This window comes from Setaria italica, chromosome V (assembly GCF_000263155.2).
Source record: "Setaria italica strain Yugu1 chromosome V, Setaria_italica_v2.0, whole genome shotgun sequence".
Taxonomy (NCBI): Eukaryota; Viridiplantae; Streptophyta; class Magnoliopsida; order Poales; family Poaceae; genus Setaria; species Setaria italica.
Window position 1 is genome coordinate 42,420,251 of NC_028454.1, and position 17,600 is coordinate 42,437,850.

The 17,600-nt window shown below is 47.5% G+C and overlaps 4 protein-coding genes and 1 non-coding gene across 5 annotated transcripts; 3 read left to right on the forward strand and 2 right to left on the reverse strand.

Annotated features, from left to right (window-relative positions):
* Positions 1 to 2,248: 2,248 nt before the first annotated feature.
* Positions 2,249 to 2,854, forward strand: LOC111257198. Its single transcript, XM_022826316.1, has 2 exons — positions 2,249 to 2,466; positions 2,557 to 2,854. Exons 1-2 carry the CDS (start codon positions 2,270 to 2,272, stop codon positions 2,792 to 2,794), a joined length of 435 nt encoding a protein of 144 aa, XP_022682051.1. The 5' UTR covers positions 2,249 to 2,269; the 3' UTR covers positions 2,795 to 2,854.
* A 485-nt stretch (positions 2,855 to 3,339) lies between these two features.
* Positions 3,340 to 6,553, reverse strand: LOC101763407 (AUGMIN subunit 7). Its single transcript, XM_004970663.3, has 9 exons — positions 6,321 to 6,553; positions 6,095 to 6,180; positions 5,944 to 6,005; positions 5,700 to 5,791; positions 5,351 to 5,476; positions 5,085 to 5,175; positions 4,468 to 4,575; positions 4,227 to 4,325; positions 3,340 to 3,795 (listed from the first exon to the last, which is right to left on the reverse strand). The coding sequence occupies exons 1-9, from the start codon at positions 6,452 to 6,454 to the stop codon at positions 3,607 to 3,609; spliced, it is 987 nt and encodes a 328-aa protein (XP_004970720.1). The 5' UTR covers positions 6,455 to 6,553; the 3' UTR covers positions 3,340 to 3,606.
* Positions 6,554 to 6,718: 165 nt separating this feature from the next.
* Positions 6,719 to 9,505, forward strand: LOC101763815 (TLC domain-containing protein 2). The gene is made up of 3 exons (XM_004970664.4): positions 6,719 to 7,066; positions 7,859 to 8,136; positions 8,939 to 9,505. Exons 1-3 carry the CDS (start codon positions 6,811 to 6,813, stop codon positions 9,239 to 9,241), a joined length of 837 nt encoding a protein of 278 aa, XP_004970721.1. The 5' UTR covers positions 6,719 to 6,810; the 3' UTR covers positions 9,242 to 9,505.
* A 286-nt stretch (positions 9,506 to 9,791) lies between these two features.
* TRNAQ-UUG lies at positions 9,792 to 9,863 on the reverse strand. The gene has a single exon. It is a non-coding gene; the product is annotated as a tRNA-Gln (tRNA).
* Positions 9,864 to 10,889: 1,026 nt separating this feature from the next.
* Positions 10,890 to 12,763, forward strand: LOC101764210 (photosystem II 22 kDa protein, chloroplastic). The gene is made up of 4 exons (XM_004970665.2): positions 10,890 to 11,233; positions 11,352 to 11,465; positions 11,950 to 12,190; positions 12,284 to 12,763. The coding sequence occupies exons 1-4, from the start codon at positions 11,039 to 11,041 to the stop codon at positions 12,529 to 12,531; spliced, it is 798 nt and encodes a 265-aa protein (XP_004970722.1). The 5' UTR covers positions 10,890 to 11,038; the 3' UTR covers positions 12,532 to 12,763.
* Positions 12,764 to 17,600: the final 4,837 nt, after the last annotated feature.

Consider the following 17,600-nt stretch of genomic DNA (forward strand, 5'->3'; position numbering starts at 1 on the left):
TGTCAGGAAACGCCGCCAGCCTCCGTTGCGCCGGCAGGCCTCCCTGCATTGGTGGCCTCCACAGGCCCCCTGCGCCGGCAGCCTCCATGCCTCCTGTGGACGGACTTGAGACGGAGATGGACGGGAGGGAAGTGGGTCGAGTGCATCCGCTCGTTTTGAGCTGACGCAATGAACCCGCATCTCCACGGTATATTCCCTCCTGGTCCATTCCAACCCACATGAAGTTTCATCCAAACACGGGTTCATCTAAGTTTGACCTGTCCCAACCCACGTCGACCCTCAAACCAAACACACCCTTAAAGAGGGATGGCATGGCTTTCCTCTTAGAGTCAAGCGTAATGAAGGGGGATGATATAGCTAGCCCCGTAGAGGGTGGTATGACATCAAATCAGAAGTCACCTTTTCAACGACCCTTCGTAGAATTTAATATAGAGTAAAGCAGAGGTAGTATTGTCAAATATAGCCTTATGATAACATGGAAGGATGTATTTTTATGTGACCTGTTACACACATATAGCATTTTAAAGTATCCGTAGCAGTTTTTGAACGCTTCTAAGAAAGTGTGAACATGTGTAAATCATGGTTCGTTTGTTCCTTATCCACTGTTTCGATTACAGGCTCCTGTACGCTAAAAAGAATTCAACAACTAGTGATACACTAAGATAGTGTTTGGTTCGTGCTAAGGTAATGTAAACGCAAAGGGAATCAGATTACAGTGTATTTGGAGGTGGAATAGGTGATTGCCCTCTTTGTTTGGTTGCACTCTGGTAACGTAATCAGATTACTGTGTGAGTGCTATATCTGATTACGGTGGGGGAGGAGGGGTAACAAGCTTGTATAGATATTATTTAGGTAAGGGATTCGATTACAGTGTCAATTGATTACAAACCACCGCAACCAAACATATGTAATGGGATTTGTTACCTTCAGTAATCAGATTACGTTACATTTGAGCTAACCAAACACTACCTAAAAGAATTCAACAAATCAATGAGGCTTTTGCATGGCTCCCTTTCACTTTTACTGACTCGTGCATCTCTTGTGTTATTTTAGTCCTCACAAGTGAAAAAACATATTCTTCGAGCACATACAAGAATTTTTAGCTTTGGTTTGATTTTCGCAGTGGTGGACGATAGTAACAAGTACGCATTAGTCTTAATGTCTGATACACCGATATAAATCGAAATTTTGCAAGCCGCTGATGATGAAGACTGAAGAAGGGCGGTTTGCATCCAGAAGGTCCACAGGACCACTTGACTTGACCGAATAATTGGTTTCCCGCCCACGGGCGGGCAGCGGCAAAGGCTCACGCAAAGCATATGCCTTAGATTTAACTGGGCCTGTTCTGGGCCATTTCTTCTCTCGCTGCGTCTTAAAGAATCAAACTAGCCCAACAGTAGCACTGAGCGTCGCGCCGTCGCCGCCTGCCGAACCTACGAATCCGGCAACCGAACCTACATCACGAGCCCCGCCGGGAAATCAATCACGAGCCCTCTGCCCCGCTGAATCTTCCGTCTTCACTTTTCAATGAGCTGCCGCCAAGGCGCCAAACACATCCACGTACAAGCTCCGAAGTTCTTGGGTCTTGTTTAGTTACCAATTTGGGAGTGGCAAAATTGGTATTTTGTCATAAATGCGACACTGTAGCGTTTCGTTTGTATTTGTAAATTATTGTCTAAATATTGACTAATTAGGCTCAAAAGATTTGTCTCGCAAAGTACAACAAAACTGTGCAATTAGTTTTTGATTTCGTTTACATTTAGTACTCCATACATGTACCGCAAGTTTGATGTGATGGGGAATCTTCTTTTTGCATAGTGCTAAAGTTAGGAGTTGGGAGTGAAGTAAGGCCATGTTTAGTTCCCTACAAACTCCCAACTTTGACACTATGCAAAAATAAGATTCCCCATCACATCAAACTTGCGGTACATACATGGAGTACTAAATGTAGACGAAATCAAAAACTAATTGCACGGTTTTGTTGTACTTTACGAGACGAATCTTTTGAGCCTAATTAGTCAATATTTGGACAATAATTCACAAATACAAACGAAACGCTACAGTTGCACATTTATGGCAAAATGCCAATTTTATCACTCCCAAATTGGAAACTAAACATAGCCTAAAAAGAGCCTGATTTCTGAACGACTGAACCCATCTTCACCCCGCCGCGCGCAATAAATCAGACGAGACCCCGACGCGAAACCACTCGCAGTCTCTCTCGGCTCTGTCGACACTCGCTGAAGACCGGAAGAAAGGGAGGAGACCCATGGCGACCGTTCGCGCTCTGCCCCTCGCCCTCCTGCTCGCGCTCTGCTTCGGCGCATGCGCCTGCGAGGCCGCCGCGAGGATGCCCAAGAGCAGGTACATTTCGTACGCCCGCGTCATCACTCATCAGTGGCGCCGTGGCGGGAACGGCGCCGGCCACGGCCGGACCCCTCCGGGTTGTTCGTCCTTCACGGGGAAGTAAGCGCGAAAGATCCCTCAGAAGCTAAACCGTTGCGTTCTCGCTATCCTGCACACTCACTCACCGAGTTGGCGAATTGTATCCTGCAGGTGTCCCAACAGTTGCCGGGCTCCAACGGAGGCCGGCGCCACGACGGCGGCCGCGGGATCGAAGGGTGTTTACATGATGAACCATGCTGCTTTGCCGAGCGATGACAAGCATCGTCCGGCTCCGACGAAGGCTGGAGCCAAGACGGGAGCCGCCGGGTCCAAGGGTCGTTACATAAGCCCTGCTGCGATGTCCGCGGAAAAGCCGTGCGACCGTCTTGGGTGTCCCTCTCGCCCGTAATAACTGGGGAGGCTAGCTCTCAAGCGTAAGAATAAACATAGGGGGTGTTTGGATACCATAAAGTTTAGTCCTGTCACATCAGATGCTCGGATGCTAATTAGGAGGACTAAAATGAACTAATTATAAAACTAATTGCAGAATTCCTAGGCTAATTCACGAGACGAGTCTATTAAGACTAATTAATCCATCATTAGCAATGGTACTGTAGCACCACATTGTCAAATCATAGACTAATTAGGCTTAATAGATTCGTCTCACGAATTAGACTCCATTTGTGTAATTAGTTTTATAATTAGACTATATTTAATACTCCTAATAGTATCTGTGACATGACTAAACTTTAACCCGCCCAAGCCAAACACCCCATAGCACAGAAGTGCAAGCCGTAAAGAGCTTGGTAGGCGTGAGATGTAACGCCGTATTGTATTGGCTGAGCCTGTGAGCCACACGGGCATCCTTGAACAACTGCTATATTGTGTTCCTGAGTGTTCCGCAACAAAAAGAATTTCACTAGAAGTATAAGTATCTGAAGATGTCATTTAAAATTCAGAAGATCTGATCAATAAGAGAAAGCTTTTCAAGGATAAAAGGGCATACATATACAAGTCCAGTTAATCCTCGAAAAGAACTCAGATATGATGTTTAGTAAGTTCTTTCAATCTCTTTGAGTTACAAACTACAGTCACAAAAGCACACCAACAAATGGCACTAAATCTTTACTGCACGCCTCAGCTGAAACTAAAAGCAAATGAATCACTACAGGCTTAGATAGGTTCCCTGAAACTGTATCCTGATATACCAGTGCTGTAAAATCAGAGTGTTTCCCCTTGCTCCCGTGCCACGGAAGTTGAAAGGATGGAAAGGCTGTGATTCAAGAATGTCAGTGCAGATTCACAGTCTGAAATGATTTTGGTGACTGATGAAGGCTCATTGGACGCTGACAGTGACCCAGCAGCCATTGCAGTATATGAATCTCGCAGGCTCCTCAAATTTCCTAGGAACTGGAAAATCACAAATAAGCACCCAGGTCAAAGCATGTTTTGTAGGTTAGCAACAAGTAGCCAAGAAAGAACAGAGTGTAGTATCTAGTCAGAAAGAGCATGAAATGAAATGGCCTGAGAAGTGAAGATTCCTGCTAACTGTAGAGGCGCGGTACTCTCATACATAAGGTCATGCAACCATATTCAAGACATTTCAGAGAGAAGATTATCAATTAAGAAGAGTGCTCAATGCTCAGTAACTGCACAGAAGCAGTAGTTTATGTTTCTCATTTTCCAGCAGAAATGCACCCTCTTTTATTTCTGTTGGTCAAACTATTTTTATCCCTTGGATTAACAATATCACATTGTGCAGATCACTAGGTCAGCAATAGTAATAAAAAAGAAATAAGCAACAAAATGGCCAACAAATGAACCAAATGTTCCAAAATTACCTTTAAAAGGGTGTTATATGCCTCCAACAGGCGATTAGCGGCTGGGCCAAAGCCATGCAGTTGTGGCACCTCCATCATATGGGTCCAAGGATGAATTTCCTACGATGATAATTCACCTTTATCAACTAACGATACATCACATAAAAATAATAATCGCTAAAAGAAAACATATGCTAAGAATATCTATCTGGAATATATACAAAAGTTATGGGAAAGTAGGACTGCTGCATAAGATATTCACCTTCGTATATATTGTATTGAAGGATTTAACCGTTTCCAAAAATGATTGCAAATGTTCCCTCAACTTCAACTCTGTTTCGGCATAGTCTTCATTGGGATTGTAATCATACTAATCACAAGTAACTACACTGTTAGCTTGGAATAGCATGCTAAGGACTAGTAAGAAATATACGAGTACAACAAAAAAAAATTGCCCAAGAAAGTTGGGGTAAGGTTACAAAAGAAACACACAAATTTCAGATCATAGTGTATCCCGAAGTTTATTTATTAACAAAGTTAAGCTAAATGGTTGTATGCTTTGAAGGATACATAAAATGTGGAATTATCCAAAAATATGTAATATGCAGGTTGAGATGTATAGAGCATGAACAAGACAAGATTATAAGACATTGTCTGCCATCCTAGAACATCATAGTACGTCAAGGTTGACTGGCTCTGGCAGTGATAATTAGCACACAAGCCCTGTGAGATTTAAAGCTTCAGAAGTGCTAAGAAAACTGTGCAGCTATTGCAGATAAATTTATCTCAGATTCCGCTCAACACAAACCAAAGTTTGTTGGGACAAGTGGCACTGAACTGAAAACTTTTGTACCACTACCATCTTATATCTTGTTGTACCTTTGATGCTAACTCCTGAACCATCTGTTGCAAATTTGACATCTTTTTGGTATACTCAGAGAGCTTCAACTCTAGTTCTGCTATGTCCGGCCTGCAAAATAATTCAACTAAGATATAGAATACATGAGGTGGTTTTAACAATTTTGTTATGTGGGGGCCACAGGGTGGCAATAAAGATACAGACTAGTGGAGCAATTCTGAGTATGTTTGGAATCTAAAGCACCTAAATGATACATGTGGCAAGAACATAAATTGGGAACACTTACAAAGGGTAAATTGATTGTATTTGAACATCTGCAGGGAAAAGCTTGCACTCCTCTGAAAAAATCTGGGCTTGCTTCTCAGCAATTGAATCTACGAGTTGCACATCCTTTGCCAATTGCTCATCAACACTACAATAGTGAAATTTGTTATGTACTTCATGTTAAGTGCCCTCACATGCAAATTAACACAATAAGTTTCTGTGTAAAAGATTCCATTTGGCATCAAATCACAATGTTAGAAAAAAATACCAAAAACTGCCCATGATTTATGTATAGTATATCCTGTACAATTATCAATCATCATAGTAGGTACATTTCATTTTGGATACAAATAGTTGTGTGTAAACTCAACCTCCATTCTGGATTGTCAGCATAGCAACTAGCTTCCACTAGATCGACAATGAGACGGAGCAGTTCCACGCGCTCCTCATAGCTGCCTCTACCCTGCAATGACGACAATTATGAACCCACGAAAGATGACACAACATGCATCTCAGTTTGCAATAGTGACATACTAGACATATTTGCATAACAATAACAGCATAAATCCAGCAAATGTAACACATAACACTAATAGGGTCAGCCATTTCTCTCACCTGAATCGCTTCGGTGTCCACAGAAGGTGTGATGCCCAGGAAGTTAGCTATCTCCGCCAGGTCTGCACAACCCCAAGCCACCGTCAGCAGTCAGCACCACGCACGATCCCAGGAATGGAAAGCATTTTAGCCTATGAAGCCAAAAACTTACGCTGTATTCTGTTGTTCTCCTCGTCGCGGTCCAGGCTATCCCCCTGCCAGTTCTGCTGCGTGAACGGCGATCTGTCGCCTAGGAGCCTCCGGAACGCACATCAAATGAGCCAACCCTCAGTTCCGAAACGAAATTCAAAAATCGCAGACCAAATCTAGCAGAGAGATTTCGACCCCCGAATAGGAAAGGCGCACAGGAAATGCGGCGCGGGTGAGTGGGCGCCTACCGGAAGAAGAGCCACTCGAGGAGGCGGTAGCGCTCGACGCCGGCGAAGAGGAGAGATTGAGCGGGGGCGTTGGCCCGCGGGTAGGCGAGCAGGGACAGCTTCCGCTGGATCTCCTCCATCTGCTTGGACGCCATGGCTGCTTCTCTCCGCTCACCGCGGCGGCCGGCCGGTGCTGCTGGTGGGGATGGTAGAGATCGAACAGACGGCGACTGACCAACGAGCGAGATGGTACCAAGATTTTAATCCCCCAAATCTATTTTCCCCTCAAATCCCTTTCAAAATTCGAAGGCTTCTCGTAATTGTTTAAGCAGGGTCCCACTTGTCATATTAACTCAGGCACCCGCTAATTGGGCTGAAATTACTTTCTACTAGTTTCTACGGCCCATTGGCTTGATAGCGTGCGGGCCCAGTGGGAGGGGTCGGGGAAGAGCCGAGCGAGCGGTGCGGGGTGCGGCTCATCGTTCGCCACGACGAGTCGACGACGAACCCGATGCCGCCCCACCGCGCCGGAGGGGCCGCGGGCGGCGGCGACACGAGCGCGTTCTTCGCGGCGACGCTAGTGCTGTGGGCGGTGTCTGTGGGGTTCGAGATCGGCGTGCGGGGGCGACGTGAGCTGGCGCCCGTGGCCGCCGGCTTCGCCTTCTTCCAGGCTGCCAACGCCGCGGTCCGCGCCTCGGTCTCCCGCGACCCGCTCTTCGTCAACACCGCCGTATCCCTCCTCCACTCCTCCCTCACCTCCGCCTCCGGTATAGATTCTCTCCCTTGCCTCCCCCAACCCCCACCCTCCGGTGCCTACCTTTTGCTACTCGGCTATGCGTCGACTGCAAGAAACCATACGATATTACGATTAATTAGGTTCCAGCATTAGATGAGTTGAGGAAAGATGAGCGCACAGTGGATTGACACTATACGATGGAGGCGATGCTTAATGCCTGTTCCTTGTAGGGGAACCAGGGCCAGCGTAGATTTAAGTACAGTTAGTTCTGCGGGTTGTTGCTTCCATGGTGGTAATGTCATTTGTGTTGGTGTCAGATTTGCTTGGTTGGAATTGTGCGAGATTGCTCGAATGCCCTATTCATGGCATATTCGTGCAGGATTCGTCAGTAGTGGCCTGTTATGGTTTCAAAGGCATATTGTGGCTTAAAATGCGCCATGTACTGCCATTGTAGGCAAATGCTGCCAAGTTTGTTAAAAAAAAGTGCATTTTGTTTTTGTGACACAAAACTGCTTGTCCCCTTTAGTACTAATCAAATGTATGCTCATTTAAGCTCTATCGCATTCTCTTTATGTACAGTGTACTCTTAAATTCAGGGCTGGCAAAGCAAAGAAGTAATGTGCAAAGCCACCGGTAACAATGTTTTGGGGGATTGTTGTGAAACTAAGTCTGTAACAGATTGACACTTACAAGTAAAATTTCTTAGCATATGATTATGACCTGTAACTTGTAAAGATGTTATACAAAATTGGAAGCACCATCAATTACATCATGTTTTTAAATCTTATAAGCTTGTTTTGACTTGATGCCATTGCATGTGCAGTTATCTTTGTTCTTGTCAATCAATGGCGTAATAAGGGCCTCGAGAACATGTTTGAGCATGAAGAACTATTTGGTGGCAGTTGGATTGGAGCATACTCTGCTCTCTGCTTTTCTTGTGGCTACTTTGCATATGACCAATTGGATATGCTCCGTTACCGTCTATACAGTGGATGGATTCCTGGAATTCTCATGCATCACCTGATCCTGCTCATTTGCTTTACACTAGCTCTGTATAGGAATGTCACAATCAACTACCTAATTCTCTCTCTTGTGTGCGAGGTACATCTATCTCTTTTTATTCTTTGGAGGCATTTAAATTTTGTTGAAAATTTGTGTTATTTTTCATGCTTGAAATACATTTATTCTTTATCGTGCCACCTTTTTTGCAAGCATTGACTTTTTTTACTCACTTGTCATCGAAGAATAAATGCATAGTGCTTTCGCAAGAGAATGCTTGTCATAGATTTTATGAGTCATTGGCCCTAAGCTGTTTTTAAGCCTCCATATTGACATCTTTGTCGCAAGTATATCCTTTGTCAGTAGATGGTCATCAGGTCATATGCATTAGCCCCAGTTTTCTTGCTATGAACCTGCAAATTTGAGTAATATGCAAATATATGTTTTCTAGATTTGCCATGCAATGTAGAAATAAGGTGGTTGGTCCATTCAGTATGACCTTGAAAAGCTATAATTATTTTCCCTGCCCGGTTGGGCTTTCAACCATTGTTGTTTGCACTTGCATCTTCATTTTATCTGGGGCACGGTGTACTGTGATAGACTTGATTGCATGTATGGTTGCACATGATCTTAGAGGGTTTTTTTTTTCATTTTTGCAATGGATATTTTGTTAGTTCAATTATCATACAAGCTTATTCTCCATCTTGCTAGAAGAGAAAATTATTATGTTCATTATGTCTATAAAGATCTCCAGAGATAAATAAATTAATCTCAGTCTCCACTGTGTGAACTGTTTATGCCTTTGCTTAATAATTTTTCTATCAGGAGGTTTGCTTTAGCTGCAGTCGCTTATCTGAAGTTATATTCACAGAGCAGACAAACTGACAAAAGTTTATGATTGCAGCTGCACTCCATATTTTTGCATATAAGGAAAGTGAGGCGGATGGCTGGATTTCGTGATTCCAATCGGAAAGTGGTGAAGCTGGAATGGGTACTCAACTGGACGACCTTTGTGACTGCAAGGGTGGTGTGCCATATCTTGATTACATACAAACTCATCGCTGATGCCCACAAGTTTGGTAAGGGCATTGAGCTTCCGCTAGCTCTTCTTGGTATGGCAGGAATGAATCTGCTCAACATATTTTTAGGCCTCGATCTATTTAAAGCGTATGCACGAGAAAGAAATCAGCAGAGACATCAAGATTGAATGCACCTTCCCTGATGTACTCTAAATTTTAGAAGGTTATAGTTCTGTTCGTGTAAAGACAGAGAGGTATGTTTAAGTCTTGGCGCTGGAGAGTAAACCGTTTGCGTATGTATACATCTTTATGCTTCGCTACCAGAAAGTGTTCGTTGGTAGTATGTGCATTACCACATAGACATACTATTATTATTTATTAGGACAATGCTGATCGGGACATGCTTGCAGCATTATACAGATTGCAAGTAGAAAGAAGAAAATGGTATCCAACTTTTTCATCCCAAAACCTCATCTAAATTACTAAAATGCCTTTGACAACTTGTAAAATAGCCCCAGAAGGCTACGAGACACTCTTTTTTATCTTTAAACCTTATCATTTTTCACAGTGGAGTAAATCTTGTGCTTGTGCTGATGATGCATTGGCGCTGTTCTACTACGGTGAAGTTTCTTGTTACCTCATTTAGCTGTATGGATTTGAATATGGTGAGCTGGTTCCTCTTCTTAATTGTGTTGTTATCTTGCTAATTCTGAGCAAAAGACAAAAACGAAAAAATAAAGGTCCCACCGGGATTCGAACCCAGGTCGCCAGATTCAAAGTCTGGAGTGCTAACCACTACACTATGGAACCATTTGTTGCGCGTGGTCCCTTGATAGTGATAGTTATTTCGTTACAAGAGGCAGTCAGCGTATAATGGAACCCATGTTTTGTTGGTCTGGATCCATTTGGGCTCGCCAGAATGGAACACAGGGATATCCGGCGGATCCCTTGCAATAGTTTGCTGTTCTCGAAATGGCCGGATGCATTGCGAGATTATTTGAACTTTGGGAGAACAATGCAGAGGTAAAGGGTGGCTCTGGGGTGAATATCCTGCCAGATGCACGTATATGGTATGTACTGATTGGGGATCACTCGCGACCGTCTTTCCGTCTTGTTTGTGTTTCTCCAGTTTTGTTGGGCTGAAACTCTTCTATGCGTTCGTTTCTCGATGAGTAGCCATTAGTTAGGTCTGGTGAACGTGCACTTCTGTCAGGCTTGCAATTATGAGATGCAGGAGTGCACTTGGTTACTCGCGCGAGATTTGAACTCTGGTGTGAGGTACAGTCATGCACCTACGGCTCCACAGTTCCACACCACACAACACGGGTGGTGCTTTTGTAGTTGAAGTTGGAAATACAAAGCAAGATCGATTTTTTCGACTCAGCACAAACGAGAGGCTAGCCGCTCCACACTCGAGTACACAGACCGTAGCTCTCAGTCACTAAAAGCCGGTACAGTGTAGTCCTCGCGCAACTCAGCACATGCGGCCTCACGGCCTGAGAGGCAGAGACCAGAGAGCACTTTCCCTTTTCTCCGTGACGCGTGTATCGTACCAACCGGCGCCATCAGTTCGTTCCACACGTCCCATGCCTCTCCCACCGTACGTGCGGTCGGAGACCGCAGGAGCCGCACCAGCAGACCAGCTGCTTGGCCCTGCCCTCGGGCGGCGCCGCAGCCATAGATTGGATTCGCGGAGACGTGGCGTCCTGGCAGCCCACCCCGCACCCTATCCTCCGCCCCGCCGCTCACCAATCGCCACCGCCAGTTCGCGCCACGCCAGCTTCACGCCGCCCCGCCCCCCCGCTCGTGATCTCGTTCATAAAGAACTGGCCACGCAGCCTCGGAGCCAGACAGCCAGCATTAGCCACCACGACCACGCAGCAGCCGCGCAGCACCTGCGTCCTGCGAGCACACAGCTCCGACCCTCAGCGCTTTGAGTGCCTTGTGTTGTTTGTGAGGAGGCGCGCGCGGCGCGGCACAGACAGATGGCGCAGTCCATGCTCATGTCGACGAGCGTCAGCGGCGGCCGCGCGCTGCCGTCGCTGCAGGCCGCCCGGCCGGCGGCGGCGTACCCGCGGCTCGCGCTGCCGTCGGTGAACAGGCACTCCAAGTCCGTCTCCGTGAAGACCCTGGCACTGTTCGGCAAGTCCAAGGCCGCCAAGGCCGCGCCGGCCAAGAAGGTCCGTGCTGTGCTGCTAATAATATCATTAGGCACGCACGCATGCATGCTCCTAGTTTTATTTTCTTCTTCTGTTCTGCATGGTGGTGATTGTCATGTCCATGATGGTGTTTCTACAGGTTGCTGCGCCCAAGCCGAAGGTTGAGGACGGTATCTTCGGCACGTCCGGCGGGATCGGTTTCACCAAGGAGAACGAGCTGTTCGTCGGCCGTGTCGCCATGCTTGGCTTTGCCGTGAGTACTTAGCAGAAACTCATCTCGCCCATGTTTTTGCACATGGACGTACTGGAGTGCCTGGGCAATTCATGCACACGCTTACGAAGGAGTAAAAAGAAGTCTTTTTTTTTAACGTACCTTTCACACTGGTCAACCAGCAGGGAAAAATATTATAATTTAGCTCGCAAAAGAAACTTCGTCCTTCCGCGAAAAAGCACAGCCATACAATTCGCACTCAGGATATCGTCACACGTCTGTCTGGAGTTAGCAGCTTCCATATGTGAAAGTTCAGTCGGCAACAAATTAAAAGAGGATGAGAAATAATGTGAAAAGGAAAATAATTTCTAGCGGTCCAAAAATTAAAAATTACGGTAATTTGAACCCGAAACAACACATGTACCACTAATTATTAGCAATTCCCAGAATAAAATAAATACATTTTCAAATATATTCTCCACAAATAAAACGACGATTTTATTTACACTGTTCTCGAACATGCCAGGCGTCGCTGCTCGGAGAGGCCATCACCGGGAAGGGCATCCTCGCCCAGCTGAACCTGGAGACGGGCATTCCCATCTACGAGGCGGAGCCCCTCCTCCTCTTCTTCATCCTCTTCACCCTCCTCGGCGCCATTGGTGCTCTCGGAGACCGTGGTACCTTCGTCGACGACGTCACCGGACTCGACAAGGCCGTCATCCAACCCGGCAAGGGCTTCCGCGGCGCCCTCGGCCTCAGCGAGGGAGGTAAAAAATCCATCGCAATACATACTGCATCATCCATGCACTTCACCCAGCGCCGCTAGCTAGATCTGACGAATATTCTGTGCAATGATGCAGGGCCGCTGTTTGGGTTCACCAAGTCGAACGAGCTGTTCGTGGGGCGGCTGGCGCAGCTGGGCGTGGCCTTCTCCATCATCGGCGAGATCATCACGGGGAAGGGCGCGCTGGCGCAGCTCAACATCGAGACGGGCGTGCCCATCAACGAGATCGAGCCGCTCGTGCTCTTCAACGTCCTCTTCTTCTTCATCGCCGCCATCAACCCCGGAACCGGCAAGTTCATCATCGGCGACGACGAAAAAGAGTAAATCATGCGCATGGTTTTGTTTGTGATTGATCGATCAGTGCGTCTCTGTGCGTGTGCGTGCTTTGTTGTGTATTACGCGTGAGGCCTTTGAAGGTAGGGTGTTGCGTTGGGTTGTATTGTAAAAACAAGAGCTTAGCTAATATCCAATGGCTGCCAGACTGTCAGTGTTCTCTTAGAGTAAGATGTTGTTTAGTTCCGTTTCAAAGAATGAAACCGAAGAGACCTGTGTACCAGCTTCAGGCCAACACGGACGCATTGAACGTAACAATAGCAACGGCACAAATCAGATTTTGACGTTCGGTACTGAGCTGCATTTCTCTATGCTCTGTTCTCCAGTTTTGCCAATGCCTGGCATCCATAATCGCGGCCGGCAAGGCCGAACAACCAAGTTCAGATGTAAATGGGCCTATCTACTTGCACCCGAAAAGCCCGGGTCTATTTAAGCCCAAAGTAATGGGGTCAGTTCTTTTCTTTTTGAGAACGGTATACTCAGACGGGCCCTGGGCCTGTTGTTTAATTGCATACCTTTAAGCCCAAGGAATATTATTTCAGCTAACCACCAGGCACCAAGGATGGGACAACAATCACCATACATCCAGCTCCATTTTCCTGTACCAGCCATCGACACGGCCGATGCCATTACCAGTCTGCCACGGCACGTACGCGTGCGCCCTAAGTTCATCGCCAAGACCACGCACCTACGGAACGCACAATAGGTCCTTTCACCGGCTCCACACGTCAGTGACACCTTGCAGCTAGTGCTGCAAATCATGTACCCTTACAAGAAGTCCTCTTGACTCTTGAGAAATGAGAACCCAGCTCCAGCTCAAAGTGGGGTTCTATGGAGCCTAGATCAGCCAGCTTGTCAAACCAAAAGGAGCCCCCCTGTTGAATCATGCCATGCATGGGCTGATCTCAAAAGATGCCCCCACTTACATGCTCTCCTGCGATTGTTTATTGGTTCAACCAAAGACGGTGGAGAAAGACTCGGAGAGCTGCAGTCTCAGTCTCTCGGATAGAATCAAATCCTGATCGAGGATTGATGATTGATGAGCCTTTTAAAGCCCAGATTATCAATAAGTACATGCGGGATTTGGAAAACTACGCGTATGATCAAACCACCGAAATTGTTTGCTTCGCTGTTATTGGTTCGCTAGCTACCTGGCCTTCGACGGGCCACCAAATTCAAAAGGGGTTTTCTTTCAGGAGAGTTGGAGTATGGTGGTAGTAGATGGTGGTTTGCATAGATCGCACGCCACACGCAGGGGATGAGCTATCAGGGTGCCTTCCTTTTTTGGTTAAGGGACTTGAGGGATAGGTACCCACGGTCCCACTGACAAGAATACTGGTTGGCTCTGGTGGACCTGCCCGACTACGTCGCGCGGGCTAAGGCATGAAGATACGTGGAGCATAAGTCCAGAAGCTGGACGAACAGATTTTGTCTGGATATGACGGGATATTTGTTGTAAACCGACTCAGATCGTTTTCCAGGTAACATCCGACTACGATCAGATCCTATCCGATTGTGACCCTATGTCGTCAGCCTATATAAGACGGTCAGAGGCGCCCCTCAAGGATAACTCACATCGACTCTTCGCATCCCATACCGGTAATACAATCCACCAGAACATAGAACGCAGGGTATTACTCTCCGAAGGTCTAAACTTGTTTAAACCTTGCGTCCCTGTGTTACCGTTCGAGTTCTTGATCTTATGATCTCCCCCACCTACAAATCTACCACTGAGCATTCTCCGGTAGACTGTCAATCACTGAATCCAAACTCTTGCTCTAATTAGCTAGCCACGAGATAACCTACGTGCAAATGGGATTGGTTCTTTCCTCTCCTTTCCTTTGTCCACGATTCCCCGAGCTGTCGAAAATGGCACCGCGCACGGTTTAGAGGCACCAAATAAAATTGCAGCGAAATTAAAATCTTCTGAACCTGTAGAAACCAAACGAAGAAAGACGGAAGAAACGACGACCGTTGTGCCATCGTGATCGTACTGTGGATACGTGAGTTGTTTGAGCCGCGGGGACCCGGCAAATCACATGGCCGCAGCAATGGCGCATGCACCGAAACAATCAAGCCCTTTGCTCGTACCCCTCCCTCGACTAGTTAAGGTAAGCGCAGTACTAATCAGCCCGTGATTCGACAGGAAAATCGCCAAAGGTGCCGCTGGCCCTTCGGATCATGAGTGAATCTTGGCAATCTGCTTTACGCCGACGCGTGCGTCTGTGAGTAGCCTTTCGCCCTTTCCAGGCCGGAGAGAATACGCGACTGCACTATAATATGTGACGGCGTAGCCAATTTCTATTCCGACGACCAGCTGAACTGAATAAAGTTTGATCTGGACGCAAAAGTTTCAGTCTTAGACAAAAAATAATGACGACGATGGATTGGTGCGCGTCAGCAACCTGTGCGTGTACCGCTGGCTCCGCCGAATACTGACTACGGGTTTGTACCTATTACATGTGGGTGTGTCACTCCAATGTCACAACGATTAGCTTGACACTACGAATGACTCCTCGTTGAGTATGCTGGTGCTGCGTTAATCTCGCTCTCCATCAGCGATCAATGGCAGCATCGTCCCAGCAGGTGCAGCAGGTGCCAACGGGTACGGTGCCAGCATGCTGTTTCAGCACGTACGGGGACACGCTCTGCCGCCGGGCTCTGCATCTTGGATTATTCCAGTGCCTTGGCCGCTCATCCGCTAGAATAGATCGCTACGGACGTGACCGGGGCAAGAGGGCAATGTGTTAACCTCACGGATCCAGACATGCGTTCGTGTTCCGTCGCGACCCGCGCCACGTCGGCAGCAGGTTGGTCGCAGGCTAGCTGCTGGCTCTTTCTCTCCTGTCGCTTGCGTCGCGCGGGCCACACATGGCGGCCTGGAGCTAGTACCTTCATCGCTAAGAACTTCCATTTTTTTAACAATATAGGAGTAATAAACAGTTATAAGAAGAAGAAAAATAAAGGCAGATGCTGTTTTGATTTTACTAACTCCTCTCCACTTGTGCCTGCATATTTGGTGTTTCAAGATTCAACGTTCAAACCATGATGACATCTGCTACTAACTACTCCAGGTGCGTAGTAATGTTTTTTTTTTATTTTGACAATGTTACTTTGATATCTTTGGCATCTTGCCGTCCTCTTCATGGATCGACAGCAAAACGTACACCGGCATTAGTTTTTTTTCGTTGTGTCGTGATCATAGGATGCTGCGGGCAATAAACTGCGAGGCGAGCACATGACCAAACATGCCACGCTTCTGAACTCTGATGGGCACGTACACCCGTGCCCATGCTGCCCGTAGCTCTCGTCCCCCGGCCGGGCCGACTACACGCGTTTAGTTTTTTTTTTTCTCCCATGCCTGTGTCCCCTGGCTCGTACGTACTGCTGGGACGCCAGCCTAAGCGATAGCATGTACTCCGTATACACAGCACAGTGGGAGTTCATCTCTTCATTCTTCAATTCCCCCACGGACCTCTCTGCTAGCTAGGTTGCGTTCGGGGGTGGACCTGGATTTTCAGCCACTGCCCGGCCGCTGAAACAATTATCTATTTTTAAATTGCAAGTGGTATTCGATGTTCAATTGTACTGAAAGTTGTAGCAGAGACGTCTGCTGTTGCAGCCGGATGCGTTGGTTGACAACTTATTAGATAGACATGACGAGCTGATAGCATGACCACCCTAATTGACACTCGCAAAAATCTTCTTCTCCAATCGCTAGCCACACCTCGCCGCCCACGCACGCACCCCCTCCATGCAAGCAAACACAAAGCCAACTCCACATCACACCCCACCCTGATGCATCTCGATCTCCGGACTAAATGCGATCGGCGAACTCGAGTAGCGTTCCAGCACGCAGCAGCGTCGCCATGCGCAGTACAGAGTAGAGCCCAGCCGATCGATCGAGAGCACGCATGACGCATGACTCGTGAAGCCTCGGCAGGGAGGAGGAGATGTCCAGACGGTCACGTACGCCCTTGCCACCATGACGCGCAGGTAACGTAGCTGCACACATCAACTCCCCGGAGTCGGCAGGTCACCGGCTCCCCGCCCTTCTTGGCGCGCGCCCGAGCACTACACATGTACGTCTCCCTCGCGTCCTCGCGCTCCCCACGTCCCCCGCACCCGGCCCGGCCTGAACTGTCACGGAGGCTGGGGGAATTAACTGCGGCGACGGCAAAGGATACGTGCAGTGTTGCGCGGCGTACCGGCCCATACGCGATGTAACACGGGCTACGCGCGCCGCGACACTTGGCTCGTGCGGTCGTGTCGTGCGTGTGACTAGGCCTTGATTACACGAGGCCACGGTTTGGTGGTGTGGTGTGGTGTGGCGGCCACGGCATTTGGCGCCCGGACATGAATAGTGCCGGCCGGCTCGCCATCATCTACTCCTGCTTAATCAGCCAGGAGACAGTACGGGAAACAAAGCCGCCGCGCGCCGCCTAATTACCTTTAGCTACCGGGTGATCATGGCGGGGGTACACGCACGCGCGCTCACATGGCGCCGGACAGCGAGCGTCGGCCGGCTCCATGCATGATTTGTCCGGCGCCCATGTTTTCCGGGGACGGGAACATATGGGAAAGGGAGAGGCTGTACGTGGCCGCAGCGGTAGACCAGTAGTGGACCCCACGTATAACATTTTAGACATCTGCTGTCTATTTGATTTGCCATGTACAGCTAAAAATAGCTTGTATAATGAGCCGTCTATTTAGCTGTCTACAATCTATTTAATTCATTCGCACAAAGGGTGATCATACATCCATCCTTTTATTATTTCTTCTTCGCTCATCCTTAGCTTCGTGACTGCAACTTGTGAGCACTGAGCAGGATGGCGCCGCCGTCTTCTCCAATTCGTCGCCTGTAAAGCTCTCAGTCGGGTTGAACTTGAAAAGCTTTATTTTGGTTCATGAATCATGGCATGATGCATGTATCGAAATGAAAACTATTTTTGAGCATAACGGCGTATTCAAAATCACAAGGCAATAATTGCGCTTATAGTTTATTAGTTGACAAGATTGCTAAAGCACCCCGTGACGGATATAATACGTGGCCAAACTTA